Genomic DNA, 17,124 nt, shown 5'->3' with positions numbered 1-17,124 from the left:
TAAAAAACCAAAATATTGTTAAATTTCTTTACTAAGCTTTTTAACATTATGAATGCACATTGTAACATTGAAATGGTTCAACCATTTATTTTAAAGGTACAAAATAGGCCAAAGGATTCTTGACCGCATATCTGCAAGTTATTGGTGAATGTTATTTGAAACACAAAGCTTTTCATTAATTATTAAACTTTAGATAATTATGCCAAAGAGTAATAAAAATAATCTAAGATAAATTTTAGTCTTGTAGATCAAGTTGTCCTTTGGAATGTTACTACTGACAATTAAGACAATGACCTGTTTGTTCGTTTTTTGGATAAGAAACAGTTTACATTTCTATATGTGCCTATGTTTACATCAAATTTGATATACCACTAATATCACACAGTGTGCAGCAAAATGAAAAAGATTTGCATTATGAGCACCAAAATCATCAAAGAATTAGAACTCTTGGTAAATGTATACATGAATATTAAAGTCAAGTCATTGCACAATAATTCATTAAATATACATTATTTCAACTGAATTTAAATAGCAAATAGGCACAATAGTGTATTATGCAGAAAAGTTGAAAATTGTAATCCATTACTAATTTGACTAAAATCTGATTTATTTTCACCGTATTTTTAACCGAATGCATAAGCTACTAAAGTTTTAACTCTTATACCCATACAATGAAAAAAAAAACATAACCATTTTATCACATGCTCACTGATAATGTAACTACGCATAAAATGCACAAAATATATAAAATATTACCAAAAAATAAAATCGTATTAATAATACTATCCTGCGTTACTTCGAATTAGAAATGCACTAAAATTAAATAATTGCTTTACATCAACTCCTCGCATCACCGATGCATCATTCAATAGGAAATACACAATGTAAATGGGAACCAAATTAAATATTGACTAATTAAATAATATATACTGTGAGTTAGTTCATTACACCCATAGGATTAAGTAATAACTACTTAAGTACCTAAAATTCATAAACTATTGATTTTTTCATAAATTATCCTATTCATGATGATATTTCGTCATGGTGGGATAAGCTACAGGCACCGAGTATAGCATAGTGCAAGAAGAGATTCAATGAATCTAAGCTAATACCATTTCAATGTTTACATTCTTTTATAGTGAATGAAATGTAATTATGTACCTATCTATCTAGGTGAATTATACTAGACTGTGATGTAATGTATAGAGCGACATTACAATCGAAATCACGTTTATTATTAATTATTCCTATGGGCGAATCGGAGCAAATATTCCTGCAATATATAGTCTAAGTATAACACGGACGACTTGATGAAGTCCAAGTGGCGAATACGTAACACGGGAACCGCGAATAATAAAAAATTGTCAGGCAATTAAAGTCCGAGATGGTTGAATCCATAACATAGCGCTTATAAAGGACAAATTCGTAACTGAAACGGTTAAGGCTTGTTAGTTTAAGCGTGACAGTTGAGTAGATATTTTATGGGGGGATATAAGTGATTCGCGGTTCGTTGGACTGTTCAAGGGTCCGTGTTAAGCCTGGTTTACACTTTGATTAGTGTGAGTGCAGGTGATTAGTGCGAGTGTAGGTGTGTAGTGCGAGTGTAGGTGAGTAGTGCATTTAGTGTCCAATTCTTATTTAGTTCAAGTTTTAGATACTCCTGCACAAATTTATAGGTTGTGTCTTCGGTCCACTTTGCCATTTTGTACAACAAGCGTCTGACGCTACACACTAAACGCTATTCGCTAAACACTAAACACTCCTGTCCAGACGTGTTTAGTGGCAGGCACGCTGCGAGGGGGGGGAGGGAGAACACGCTTCTATTCACTTTACTACACAGCCTACTAATCACCTGCACTAATAACCTGCACTTGCACTTATCAAAGTGAAAACCAGCCCCCCTAGACAAGTGGCTTTCTATTAGCGTAAAGTTCAATAGAATAGATTATGAATGCATGAGATTGACGTTTGATTACGACGACGACGACGACGATTGATTACGTCAATCTCATACATTCATAATCTATTCTATTGAACTTTAATAGAAAGCCACTTGTCTAAGGAGGCAGGCGTTAATAGCGAGGGTTTCACTCGACGTCCATTTGTTCCTGCGAGGCTTGCTGTTCGGGTGCGTTCTGCCCATCACCGGCCGTGTTGTTAGCTGGTGGGGGCGTCTTCTCCTTGGGCTTGGGTTTGTTCAGGATCGGGTTCACGGTGTTCTCGAAGCTCTGTTATTCAAGTATATTGGTTAATAATCAAGTATTAGAATTGTTTGATAAAGTTTGGTGGTAAATGTAAAAAAATGTTATGACGATTCAAAAGTAATTATATAAGGGCCGATTTTTCAATGCCCAGATAAACAGCTATATAGACTTTATTCTTCAGTTAACAAAATATTCAATTTTTCAACAGACGAATAGGACGTATCTATCGAATAACTACGTTATTTGAGGAATAAATCTATTTGCCGCTCCAACGGCCAGATAGCGCGCTATTCGACGGTTAGGCGTTTGAGTTGACAACTGACGCGTCAAATTTGGGATATTTTCGTATGTCATAACATAGAGCGAAGAATTATTAACAATTAAACCTCTTTCTATATAATTATTATCAATTAAAATCATATTGAAATTGATGTTTTTGATAGTACTGATGACCATGCCATTGAAAATTTGCCGAACGCTGCCTTTAAGTATGTCGTTTCCATCGTAAAATATATAAATTGAAACACAAATTTAACCAAACTCTTTACTCGAATCAAAACAACAATCAACAATCATAGAAGACAAGAGCAATACATGACGTGAGTCATAATGACGGTTGTTGACAAATTGCAAGAGTTGACTCTATCCCGCTCTAACCTGACTAATTTAATATGTTTGTTTCGCCACTCCGAGTGCAGAGCTGCCAATATGGAAATATTTGGTCAGATAGTTGTTCATCAAATAAATCACGATTGAAAAATAGGCGAGCCGTTATGAGTTAGATAAATAATTGAATAAATCTATTCGAGGGGTAGTTATTAGACTGTTTATCTCGGGATTGAAAAATCGGCCCTAAGATAAATAAGTTTGAGTTTGAAAGAATTATTAAATAATAAATTATTATGCAGGTTTTGTAATTTAATGATGTTCATTCTCAATCTCAATCTCACTAAAGATCACCGATAAGCCGAGTTTTAAGTATTTTTTACGTAATCAGTGTATGAAAAGCTACTAGTTCTATTGATCATATTAAACTGCCTGTACTATATCCTATCCTATCCTTCCTACTAATATTATGAATGCGAAAGTGAGGATGGATGTGAGTGTGTGTATGTTTGTTCCTCTTGCACGCAAATACTACTGAATCGATTGCAATGAAATTTAGCACACATATAGAGGGTAACTTGGATTAACATATAGGATAGATTTTAACCCGGAAATCGACGGGCACGAGAATTATGCGGGTTTTTCTTTGAAAACGCGGGCGAAGCCGCGGGCGGAAAGCTAATAAGATTATACATCACCACATTGTACAAAACAAAGTCGCTTTCTCTGTTCCTATGTATGCCTGAACCTTTAAAACTACGCAACGGATTTTGATGCGGTTTTTTTATTAAATAGATTGATTCCCGAGGAAGGTTTTAGTATATAATTTATTAGGTTTTAGACAAAGCGGGCGCTAGTAAGACACAAGATTGAACAAATATCTGTGGTCTAAGGGAGTGAGGTGAGTGCTTTATCTAATTAATGTTTAAAACTCTATAATTTTTCATTGAATGAAACAAAAATATTTTAAAGGCTTAAAATACCAATCAAATCAAAATTTATTTATTTTGTTTTCACAATTTTTTACAAACTCATATAAATTGTAAATCCCTGGTTAACCCACTAGGAAAAACCTGTGCGGGGTCAACCAGGTCACCAATATTCAATATCATTGAAATTGAGGTTAAAACATATACGTCACCTGTCTCTCCTGGCGGATCTGGTGCGTGGTGTGCGGCGGCGGCAGGTGTCGCGGCGCGTGCGCGAGCGCCTGCCGCGCGCCCTCCAGCCAGCTGAGTGCGCTCTTGCTCGCCTCGCACACCTTCTGTATGTCCGCCTCGCTCAGGTGCGCGTACTTCGCGTCGCCGGACCTGCCACACAGAGTATAGGTTATTATTGGACTTTTTGAAGTGAAAACTTCTTTAGCGGCGTTGAGCACTTTTTCTGTAATGGGTATAAAATCTTAAACTCGCGTCCTGATCGAAAAAGCGTAAGACGGATACCATTCCAAAATAACAAACATGCTCAACGTTTATAATCAAGTTTTCACTTCTGCCGGCACTCCCGGAGTTCAACCCGTCTTTTTTGAGTCAAATAGTTATGGATCATTGAACAGTAAAATGATGTAAATTTTTCACTAATAACCGCGTACTGACTGAGCGAGCGACAATGTTTGGCTCGGGCCGAGACAGGCTCGGGAGAGGCAGCGCGTGGGTTTGCCTCGGGCGAGGCTTGTCTTGACCGACCGAGGATTTGCCTCACGCGACTGCCTCACGAGGCTGCTCGCTCAGTCAGTACGCGGCTAACCAAACCATACTAATATTATAGATTTAGATTGATGGATGTTTGTTACTCTTTCACGCAAATACTACTGAACCGATTACAATGAAATTTGGTATGCAGGTAGCTGAATACCCAGCATAAGACGTAGCGACATATTTTTATCCCTGGATTTCCACAGGAACGGTAACTATGCGGATTTTTACTTTAAAACGCGCGCGAAGCCGCGGGCGAAAATCTAGTATATCCTAATATACATACTATATTAGCAGTTCATTATAATATTCAATTTTTAATATATTTACATTACATAAATTAGATGGACCAAGAAAAAGCAACTTATATTTTACTATATTGATTCAACTGTCAACACTTCATAAAAAACAAAATAACAATGGTAAAAAATAATATATTTAATGCTAACAATTATAGTAGAGCCATTTTAATAGGCGACATTTGACAGTTCAACAAAATTCAACAACGTAACCTAGTAACGACGACATAGAATAACATGATATTTCGTTTTGTTAGAACTGCACATTTGCTTAACTTTTTTTCAATTACGATTACATATTTATAACAATAATGACCGATACAAGTAATTTTAGGATTTGATTTTACTGATAAACCATTCTAAACATAATAAACAATTTCTGATTTAAAGATCAGACGTCGCTACAATTTTGTGTCAATAAACGTTTTTTCTTTTTAAATACCAGAGACGTTACTCTAAAAATCGAAAACTGACATCTAGAATCGAATGCATTGATTACTTGGGAATAAAAATCATCATAAATTATTGACATGTGTTTCAAGTTCGATTGACAAATGCTTCAAGTCCGTATCGATTAATTCACTTTAATCGATGTTTTTAAGCAGGTTACCACCCTAGGAAGATAAAATTGATAGACGTCAAATGTTGCCTATTAAATTGGCTCAACAATAATAGATAAATTACTTGTATTGATCCACGGCTTTGTTAGTCAACTGTATAGCTAGTGCGAAGTCATCTAATGCTCCGGGGCGCAACTCGAACTCGAGGCGCCGCTGCTTAATGGGCTCGCCCTCCGTCCTCAACTCTGTCAGCTTATCGCTGTAAACCTGTAATTATTATGGTTAAAAACCTATAGTTTTTGCAAGTCTGTAGATTTTTAATGAAGTTCCGCAACTCATTACTAACAGTATGTTAGTAATGATTAAAAATATAGACAAAGCATGTGATAATCTTAATCTATAATTCTATTCTAATATATATTATAAAGGCGAAAGTTTGTAAGGATGTATGGATGTATGGATGTATGGATGTATGGATGTATGGATGTTTGTTACTCTTTCACGTAAAAACTACTGAACCGATTACAATGAAATTTAGCACACATATAGAGGGTAACTTGGATTAACACATAGGATAGTTTTTATCCCGGAAATCCCACGGGAACTATGCGGGTTTTCCTTTGCAAACGCGGGCGAAGCCGCGGGCGGAAATCTAGTACTATTATAAAGGCGAAAGTTTATAAGTATGGATGTATGGATGTTTGTTACTCTTTCACGCAAATACTACTGAACCGATTACAATGAAATTTAGCACACATATAGAGGGTAACTTGGATTAACACATAGGATAGGTTTTATCCCGGAAATCCCACGGGAACAGGAACTATGCGGGTTTTTCTTTGAAAACGCGGGCGAAGCCGCGGGCGGAAAGCTAGTTAGATCATTTAAGAAAATTAGCACATTTCTTATTTCATTCAAACTAAATAATGTTTAAATACTCATTCCGAATACCTGTCTGTTCTGGTCCTCGCCCTCATCATACAGCCACTGTTCGAGCGAGTCCAGCTGGTTGACGAGGCGACTACGTTGATCCTCAGCGATGAAGTCGTGCAACACTTCGCCTTCAGACAACTTTCCACGCAACTCATATACATATTCCTCGAGAGCATTACGCGCATCAGCACGCTCTTTCTCTTGACGGTCCTGGGCTTGCATCTTGCCCTGTGAAATATTAAACATAAATAAATAAATAAATATTATAGGACATTATTACACAAATCGACCTAGTCCCACAGTAAGCTCAATTAAGGCTTGTGTTGTGGGTACTAGGCGACGATAAATATAATATTATAAATACATATTATATAGATAATAACACCCAGACCCAAGAACAAATAATTGAGTTCATCACACAAATATTTGCCCTGACCGGGGATCGAACCCGGGACCGTCGGCTCAGTAGGCAGTTACTTTACCACTGCGCCAACCGCGTCGTCAAACATGAAATTGAAATGGTACTAAAAAGTGCGTTTTCAAAGTTAATTCAATAACAATACATATATAACATATTACCGATAATCAAATAAAAAAATTATTAGATATTGACTTAAATTGAAGTATAAAAATAACATACCTCTTGTTCCAAGTAGCTGTTCAACTCAGTTTGAGAGAAGCCATGTGTTCTGGCATCAATTGGCAATTCAATTGTTTTAACAAGGACCTTCTTAGTCTTATCTTTGGACTTGTCCTTTTTATCGTCATTGGCATCCTGTAAATAATGGCAACCGATTCATACCACGAAATATATCTTTCTCCCCACCATCACGCTGGCCTGGACTATATTGTTTTGCAACTTATGGCTGGTAATGAACGAAACGATATTGAAATAAATATTTCCAAGCCATGTGATGACCCATTTGCACCTACAGTACCATCACCATAAGCGGAAAACAAAAAACATTCAAAATCTTACATTATCCAAACGCTGCCAAAAAAATAAAAACACAAAACGAATTATAACAGCAGGAGAACAAAAACATGCGTGGACACAGAGACAAACGTTGTTATTTTTCAAGTAGTCTTCAAAAATTTTGTGCAAATGGGGCCTCCAATGAGGGTGGGGAAGGTTCAAAGTTTGTGATGCCTGTTGCATTTCTTTGTATCAAACGTCGATGAAACCAAATAATTTTGCGTCTTTGTAATAATTTCGTCAGAATTGACAAACTGGGAACAAATTTAAGGCAAAAGACACCACAGTACACTCCACAAACGCGCTACCGACACATACCCCGCTGAACCACTGTCCTACTCTCTGTGTCCACGATTGTTTTTGTTGCGGCTCCCCTTTCATTTCATCTTCCCTCACCTCTTGATTATCGGGTCCGTTCTGTTGTTCCTGACTTCCGTTCGTATCCATCGGAGTTTCCTGAGCGGTCTGATTGTTTTGTACATTCTCGTTGGAATTTTCCATTTCAACATTGTCGCTCTGTTGAGCGTCTTGTTTCTTCTCCACGAGGGAAGCGGATGCGACCGTTATAATTCCGTGGATATTGACGCGCACTTTGAGTTTAACCTTTTGGGACTCTCCCTCAGGTGTTGGCTGCACGTCTTTGACGTTCCATTGACCTATATTTGTAGTGAATATTTAGTCATCAGTCACCAAGTGAACTAGCCATTTTGAAATTTATAGACAACACAATTATAAATAAAAACATGCATGTACATACCAATAAATGTGTCTGGGAAAGGTACTTGGTCAGAGTAGTAAGCACTGACAGAGAAGGGTTCTCTTCTATAGAATGTAAGCATTTTGGAGAATGGCGCAGCATGGAAAGCTGGGAACACCTGCATGAACAGAAATATACAGAAAGTGTAAGAACAATTTATTCAATTTAAAAACTGCTTTATGACATGACTATTTATCATATCAGATATTTTCGTTTGAAACATTTATGATTGACAAATTGATCTAAAATATTGATGTAAATAATATTTATAACAAGTAAATGTAATTGTAGAATATAATACAAAACTATTTTAACCCTATTTGATTGTAAATTAATTCGTATTTCTTTTGGTCATAACATCAGACTTGCTGCTGCAACAACAGTTTCTGTTCTTATAAACAAACCAAATGCTTATCAAGTCAATAATGATTAAACCGTTATTTTATATTCCTTAAAATAAAAGACGTGTGACATTCGGGCCTGCCGCGGTAAAGCTATTGCATGCTATGCCTTCAAGCCACACCTCCGAGCCCGTCGGAGTGGGGAGCGTTAGGTTTTTTCGTTCCGGAATTTCTCGATTCGGTCCCCGCGCTCAAGGCCCGCGATAGAAGCTATGCAATAGCTTAAAAAAATGTGTGCGTGTACTAGTGTACACACGTAAGAAGCGAAACTTCTTTATGACCTTATTTTTCAAAAATAATTTACTATATGCAACTTTACAGAAATACGTCGAATCACGCGTGGTAGGGATAAGAAAAAAATGGCGCGTAACGAAAAAATGTTACACTAAATTTTTTTCCAACCGATATAGAAGTTTCACTTCAAAAATAAAAACTACGGTATAACGCGAATCATGTAAAAAGAACGCTGGATGAAAGTGATGGGGTGTGTTTTGGCATGTATCGAGTTTAGCGCGAAAGTTATTTGCTGCTTATTTTATTTTTGAAGTAGGCTCTCGAGTCGTGGCTACGCAACCACATATTTATTCTTATACCACCTCATAACACCAAATAGACCAATAAATCGCCAATGCGCAGCTTAACCGTCAGCGTTCTTTTTACATGACGCGATCTATAACTAACCTCCATATCGCCGTCCTCGCCGCGCGCCGCGTCCCACGCGAGGCGCACCGCGTACGGCTGCACGTCGGTCACGTTGAACTCGCGCACGCGCACCGCCGGGCTCAGCATCGCGCACTGCAGCGCGCACCCGCGGGACACCGCCTCGTCCTGGTACCAATTGAATAGTAATAACCAGTTTGGGGTGTGTTACATTTTGTTTATCCGTTAATTTATAAAAATCCCACTTGAAAAAACTTGAACAAAGTTGTAGATAATTGAATTTGTTACTAATACATAATAATGTCTTATCAAATAATAAATAATAAATATTTCCGGACAATTTTCACACACGGCACAATCTGATCCCATACTAAGCTTTCGCTTGTGTTATGGAAACCAGATGGCTGATAAACATATATATATAATTTTAAATAAATACTTATATAGATAATTAACACCCAGACACAGAGCAAACATTTATGTTCATCACACAAATATTTGCTCCGGGTGGGGATTGAACCCACGACCTCTGGCTTGGAAGGCAGGGCCACTACCAACCAAGCCAACCGGCCAGTATAATCTGTAGGATCGTTAGATTCGGAGATAAGGAATGTAAAACTGTTTGTAAGATTCTGCAACCCATTCTACACAAATAAAATTGCATTCTTTGAGAAAGTTAACCCTCAATGTAATTTTTCAATGGACTGTTTTTTTTTATTATACACAGAGCATTGAAACTAAAGTGGTTTTAAACGTGGTGCGACATGAATCAACTCCACAAGGGTCTAAATAGTGGATGCATGCGGGTTTGTCGGCGATTAAAACGGGCACAGCTTGTACAAAATAAATGAATTAAAACGTAATAAGTGTACTAAATTATTATCTATTGATGATTGATATGTTACTATCTTACTGTATCATAACATCAGATCTCTATTGCTTAACTTATGATTGACATCTAATATCTACTTTATTTTACACTGTTCTTAAATCGCAAATATATTTGTTCATTAAAATATTAAATACTGTATTTCGCAAATAATATATGAACCTACCTGATTAAGAGTAGTTGATGGAGCTTTTCCAAACACTTGCTCAATCAAACTTTTCACGGCAGGAATTCTAGTGGAGCCACCAACAATTTCTAAAGCGCTGATGTCTTCGGGCCTCAGTTCTGAAAGTAGACATTGTATCAAATCAATTCACATTCAAACTTTAATATTTTTTGTATCTTATTATTAAACTGTCAAAGCTATATTTTTAAGATGCCGATGAAATAATTCAGAAGAAATTGAGGCATGATTTTCAACTTCTGATTGAATATTCATTTAGATTCCAATAATATCAAAATAAAAGTTCTTATATAATATTTACATAATATTATGAATCCATGCCAAGCAGCATACTTATACAATAAAATTTTCTGGGGTGGGACTTCCTCATTGCAGACACCACTTAATTATGTCAATACTCACTCCCATGTTAATAATTGAATAAGTGTATAGCAGGGGATATCTACTTGCCGAGGGGGTCGCAGAAGAATTCTAACAAATACCCGCGGCCCCATCATTCAAGCGGCTCGACGGAACACAGTGGGGTTTTAGTCATTAAGAATCCGACATAACCCACGGCTCCTTCCCCGGGGCCCGTGGGTATCTTTGGAAGATTTCCCCACTATAAAAAAAAGGGGATACCTACTTGCGTTATGGAGGATATTTCTCAATGTCCTCTCGACACGGTTAAATGTGTCGGCGCAGATCTGTTCCATCTGTGAGCGCTGCATGTCACCGGAAACATCTCGCTCCTCCATAAAACACTCAATGTTGAGAGGCAAGCGAGTGCTGTTCGCTGACATCTGTTTTTTTAACTTCTCCACTTCTTGCAATAGACGCAAGTATGCTCTGTAATTTTAATAATATACATGACTTACTATGGAATCAAAGACGTAAATGTACTGAACATTGCAAATAAACATATTTAAAAATTTAATTTTTTTTAGCATATCTGAACTAGCATATTTTGACGTGACAACGTCTTATAAATTGGTTTGCCGGGTGACACTTCAAGAAACTGCGTTACGCTCCGCTCACGTTATGCGCTCACAATGAGAGCGAGTGAGAGGCACGCGGGCATGGTTAGCCCGCCTAAGAGCGAGAGAGACAGACATAAAAAGTCGTTGTCACGTAAAACTTTCGCCCGTATACTATTAGTTTCGTAGATAATTCTCAACTCATATTGTCAAAAAGGCTTTTCAAAAATTATGAAAAAGAAACACAAAAAGAAGGCAATAAAATTTTTGTCATTACTTCTTTAAGAACCCAATTCCTACCTTTGATTTTTCCTGGGATCCAACTTGTATCTGGTCATGAAATCTTGACAGAAGTATTCAGCAAGGGCTATGTCAATGTCCCGTCCACCGCAGCAAGGATCGGAAGATGTCGCAAGTATACGCAATTTACCCTTATTGAACGCACAAGCTGCCACCTAGAAAATATTTTTAATCCTTAATGTCTTTAGCAGAGCTATTTACAGAAAGTTATTAAGTATATAATTCCTGTAATGAGATTTTAAACAAGAAGAAATATTGACAACACCTAGAACGATAGATCTATAATTTGAAATACCTGTAGGGAACTATGTCCAAAGTCAACAAAAACAACATTTTTCGACTTTTCTTCTGGAGCTGGTAAATCTTGCTTGTAAATACCATAAGCCAAAGCTGTTGCGGTTGTTTCATTCATAAGGCGCAAAACATTCAGACCTGAAACACAATATTAAAAAGATCTTAGTCAGCATTGCATCGTCTTCATTTTAAACTGATTTGTAATGTTTTAACTTCTCGTATTTATTATCAAACCATAACATTTAAAAAAAACTTAATAACTAAAGGTACATTATTGATATATAACTTTCTACTTTCTTTAGAGTGTCATCGAATCAATAGGAATTAGAGATTCAAGTCGAATTAACAAAAACATAATTAAATTTTCATTTCAGTCGGTTTGATACAGTACAATTGAACGTCACTAAGGTCAAGGTTAATCCATTGTAAGTCAACTTGATGTTATATATTATACAAGGGCAACCAGTATTTTCAAATGATGCTATTTACGGAAATAACTAGGTTATCTTTTAACTATGGTCTATTAAGCTCCATAGATTTAACTCAATAGACCATTCACAATATTAAAGAGATGATTACATTGTTTGCCAAAAGATTAAACACCTAAAATATAGATTCTGTATTGTCTCTATCTCTCTCTTTTAAGCTAAGTACATACCTAGACAAGCTTATAGAAAATTAAATATAAATAAAGTCATTAACATTAATCTTATTAAAAATAATGAAGACAAACCTGCAATAGCAGCAGCATCAAGAAGAGCATTTCTCTCCGCATTGGTAAAATAACTAGGTACAGATATAACACAGTCATTTATAGGAGTTTGTAAGGCGATTGCTGCAGACTCTTTCAGTTTTGTAAATAGCATGGCAGTTATCTAAAAATAATATCATTTATTAATACATTTTTCAACATAATAATAATCTGGATGTTTTAAGAAAACAGTACTAGCATTTATTTCAATTATATTATCTGTATAAAATATTAAAATTAAGGTTTAGAGTCAAGATATAGTTAGTTTCTGTTTAACCTGCTACAAGTACTTTTGGTATTTCTTTAGAAATTTGCGGCACGAGTTAAGGGGGGGGAGGGGAGGGAAAGGGAGGGGGGAGGTAAGGGGAGACCCCCTATAAAGTGGGGGAGTGAGGAAACCCCCCCTTCTATTTTTTTTTTATTTTTTTGAGATTATATTTATACTAGCTTACCGCCCGCGGCTTCGACCGCTTTGACTTAAACCTAATAAATTATATACTAAAACCTTCCTCTTGAATCACTCTATCTATTAAAAAAAACCGCATCAAAATCCGTTGCGTAGTTTGAAAGATTTAAGCATACAAAGGGACGAGAAAGTGACTTTGTTTTATACTATGTAGTGATGTAGTTAGAAATATAACAAAGATTATGGGCTTTCTTGACTGCTCCGGCGCTGCAGAACGTGGCGCTTGCCCCCGTGTACCTCGTTGCAGGCAGGAATCTTCACTCGCCTTCGTAGCTTCGGCTTTTTGGTCGCCTTTGGCGACCAGCCTCAGCCACTCCGGCTCGCTTGACTCTGCCTGCTCCTCAGCACACGCGGGCGCCACGCTCCTCCGCGCCTCCGACTTTTTTAATACACTCTAGTGTATGACAGACAAGTACCACGTGGAATCGGGGTGGACAGATTCGTTTCTGTGATTAACAATTTATGTGCAATATACATACAATAAAAACATTTTTTTTAAATAATTATGTATTCAAATCTTGTATACATGTTTGATACAATTTACAATGGCAATGAATGGGTCCATTTTATTTTTTTCCACCCATCGTCTCCACATACTCTATATTATCACCGAAGTTTGCTGGGTGGTTATAGTTATCTTTTTTAAAAAATCTTTTTACAAAATGCCACTGGGACTCAAATGGGTCAGAGGCAACAAATGGGTTGTCTGGGTCTGAGTGATTACCTTTTTTATGAACATACCCATATTGCCCCAAACAATCATATGCTCGCCAATAATCCGTATGAATTGTTGTCCCCTCAGCAACATGCTTTTGAATGAACTATGGTTTTTAATATGTACATTAAGACATTTGTTATCTCTTTCAAACACAATTCTTGTAGTTTTGTCAATGAAACTCAAACAATTTTGAACATAATCTCAAAAATTAAAAAAAAGATTTCTCTGTAATTACACGTTTCCGCACGAAAAGCCGCGAATGTATGTTTGGGGGCATCATTACCGATCGATAAAAATTAAAATCGCGCCGAAATTCGTGCCGCAAGTTTCTAAAGTCAACCCGTACTTTTTTCTATTCATAAAAATGTTTACACTCACCACATTATGAATTTTATGATAACAGAATATCATTGCTATTATTTCAATTTTGAATATTATATTTTGTAACATACAGTGGTGGACGTTTAATTAGAAACAGGTAAAACGATGAAGTAGTCATCAAGTTTATTTAACATTTGTGTATTAAAGTATTAGAGATTAAGCATTATTTCATATGTAATAGAACACCCGTTTATCTAGTTTTATAATAAATTGCTTAATTTTAATCAAACGTTAGCTTAAATTAATAAAATCAAACAACTTTAGGTGAAGTCTGATTTCCGCGTATTTTCAGTCTGGACAACAAATTAGAAACAGCATGTTTCGAGTGTTCTAAAGTCAAAACCTATTAAAATGCCGTCAATATTTTTTTCATCTATAAATATTTGCACCGTTTTTTAAACATTCTATCTAAAAGTTTCTGAAAATTAATTTACTTTGCAGCAAAAATGGGTAAAAGTAAGATTCGTGACCCATCAACAAGAAAAATAATTTTAAGTTTACATTTTGACAAAAACTGGAGTTACAGGAAAATTGCAAATCATTTAGAGTGTTCGATAAAAAGATATTCAATGCTATAGTTTATTTCAAAGAGCATGGTACTTCTGATTAAGTGCCTAGAAAAGCTTGACCATGAAAAACTACTGCTCGCGAGGATAGGTAAATTATTCTTTTCGAAAAGATAGATCCATTTAAAGGTTCCAATTCTATTAGGAAATATGTTTTTGCAAACGTGTGAAAATCTCTTACAATCTGAGCCACGACGTTGTAAAGCCGTTGTTATCTATAAAGATTATAACAATCTAAAAACAACCCCATACTATAATGTTTCCTCCGCCTTGCTTAACTGTTTTTAATTTATTATCTAAGGTATGGTTAACTGGACGACGCGCGTATCTTTTGCCATCAGAATTGATTAAATTAATTTGTTTCGTCCCAAAATAAAACTTTTTCACTGGCGGACTGTTCTCAAACAATATTTCTTAGTAAATGCAAATCGTCGTTCCCTGCATAATAAGAAGCTGTACTCTCCTGGCGTCTCTCACAAACAATTTTGCCTCGACTTACCACCCGAAAACCGATCTCATCGACACATGGCGTGGTTCATCTTCGGAAAAAACTAATTTTATAATAGAATTTGAGCTTTTAAATGGATCCATTTTTGCCAAAAGAATCATTTGCCTATCCTCGCGAGCAGTGATTTTTCATGGTCCAGCTTTTCTAGACACTTGATCAGAACTACCATGCTTATTGAAATAGACTGTAACATTGAATATCTTTTTATCGAACACTCTAAATGATTTGCAATTTTCCTGTAACTCCAGCTTTTGTCAAATTGTAAACTTAAAATTATTTTTCTTGTTGATGGGTCACGAATCTTACTTTTACCCATTTTACTGCAAAGTAAATTAATTTTCAGAAACTTTTAGATAGAATGTTTAAAAAACGGTGCAAATATTTATAGATGAAAAAAATATTGACGGCATTTTAATAGGTTTTGACTTTAGAACACTCGAAACATGCTGTTTCCAATTTGTTGTCCAGACTGAAAATACGCGGAAATCAGACTTCACCTAAAGTTGTTTGATTTTATTAATTTAAGCTAACGTTTGATTAAAATTAAGCAATTTATTATAAAACTAGATAAACGGGTGTTCTATTACATATGAAATAATGCTTAATCTCTAATACTTTAATACACAAATGTTAAATAAACTTGATGACTACTTCATCGTGTTACCTGTTTCTAATTAAACGTCCACCACTGTATATAGTTAGTTAATACACATTAATAAAAGTTAATCTTCATATATTTTTTTTTAATTTGTTAGTTGGTGACTCACTAAGCAATGACCAATATTTTATACCTATTATATTAATTTTCTTAAAATATAAATTAACAATTACATTAATTAGGAAATACCTGTTCAGGACTAAACACATTATCTTCTCCTAGATAATTTATTCTGATCCCAATTCCACCATCAGCCCTCGGTTCTACTTTAAACGGGAATTGTTTCAACTCTTTTTGAACATGTGGATCTGAGAATTTTCTACCTAATAGTCTCTTGAAGCCAAATACGGTATTTTTCATATTTGTGACCATTTGATTTTTTGCAGCTACACCTAATATACGATTCTTTGGTGAAAAGGCCACACATGATCTGAAATATTTCAAATGATTCATACCACATATACCACACATCAGATATAGACGATTTATAAATTGATAAACATTACTTTTAAATTAAAATAACATTAATTGATTTTTTTTGACATATTTATTGTATCTTTTCAGGAATCTCGACGTTCTAATCGCAATATTTTAGGGTTATTCTGTATGAAGTTATACCATAAGTATAGTTGATAGAGGTTATACAAAAGATATGGAAAAATATACTTACGGAGTACCTCGCAGGCTGTAATCATTGGCAATTGTTTCAATGCCACCTGCTTTTGCCACAGCAATATAACAAGATTCATTACCAAAATCAATACCTATAACTGACATCGCAGCCATTTTTTGGTAATAATTATTGGATTACAATAAGAATTTTCACAGAACAACTTTTGATTGAATTTTGCAAAACACGTTGTTCTATCCTGACAATTAATCAGTTGATCGCAAGAGAACGCCGGCTTTACGACACAGAACACCACAGTATACCTAATACAGAGACGATTATTCGCTAAATTTCGTTTTCGTCTGTCTCTGTAAGTACCCGAAATTTCTAGAAGAACAGACTATAAAAGTTCAAATGACAGTACAATTTTTTTTTAGACTTATTTTTTCTGAATTTGTTCTCAAAATATAAGTAAAAATATCACATATTTATAAAATTAAATATTTTTCATTTGCCAGTTTCCCATTAAAACAATAACATTTTCTATGAAAACGTAAAATTGCATCAAACGTAGAATCGTAACAAACAAAAAACATGCCATTTGTATACCTTGACTAGATAACTAGGTTTATTGAACGATCTTAGAAATTTATTGATGTTATTAAATATTACATCAAATTTATGTAGCAGTACAAAATAAAAAAATACATTCAGCGAAAATTCAGCTATTCGCGCCTTAGGTGAGGGGTGAGG

General features: G+C 35.5%; 1 protein-coding gene across 2 annotated transcripts; it reads right to left on the bottom strand.

Moving 5' to 3' along the window:
- Positions 1–13: 13 nt before the first annotated feature.
- Hsp110 (heat shock protein 70Cb) lies at positions 14–16,772 on the bottom strand. Of its 2 annotated transcripts, none has more exons than XM_090109816.1 (15): positions 16,432–16,772; positions 15,951–16,191; positions 12,447–12,588; positions 11,715–11,851; positions 11,420–11,574; positions 10,789–10,991; positions 10,146–10,264; positions 9,112–9,258; positions 8,030–8,147; positions 7,591–7,928; positions 6,937–7,050; positions 6,315–6,524; positions 5,488–5,630; positions 3,952–4,120; positions 14–2,228 (listed from the first exon to the last, which is right to left on the bottom strand). In XM_090109816.1, the coding sequence occupies exons 1-15, from the start codon at positions 16,545–16,547 to the stop codon at positions 2,088–2,090; spliced, it is 2,493 nt and encodes an 830-aa protein (XP_089965942.1). In that variant the 5' UTR covers positions 16,548–16,772; the 3' UTR covers positions 14–2,087. The 2 variants fall into 2 exon arrangements, with proteins under 2 accessions (XP_089965942.1, XP_089965943.1); XM_090109817.1 differs by having other exon boundaries at positions 6,937–7,071; positions 7,669–7,928; positions 16,432–16,771.
- Between the last annotated feature and the right edge of the window lie 352 nt (positions 16,773–17,124).

This window comes from Colias eurytheme, chromosome 15 (genome assembly GCF_061535395.1).
Source record: "Colias eurytheme isolate Ceu_HAF_F1 chromosome 15, ilColEury1 Martin Lab GWU primary, whole genome shotgun sequence".
Classification (NCBI taxonomy): Eukaryota; Metazoa; Arthropoda; class Insecta; order Lepidoptera; family Pieridae; genus Colias; species Colias eurytheme.
The sequence above is the reverse complement of the archived record's forward strand: the minus strand, read 5'-3'. Positions and strand labels throughout refer to the sequence as shown.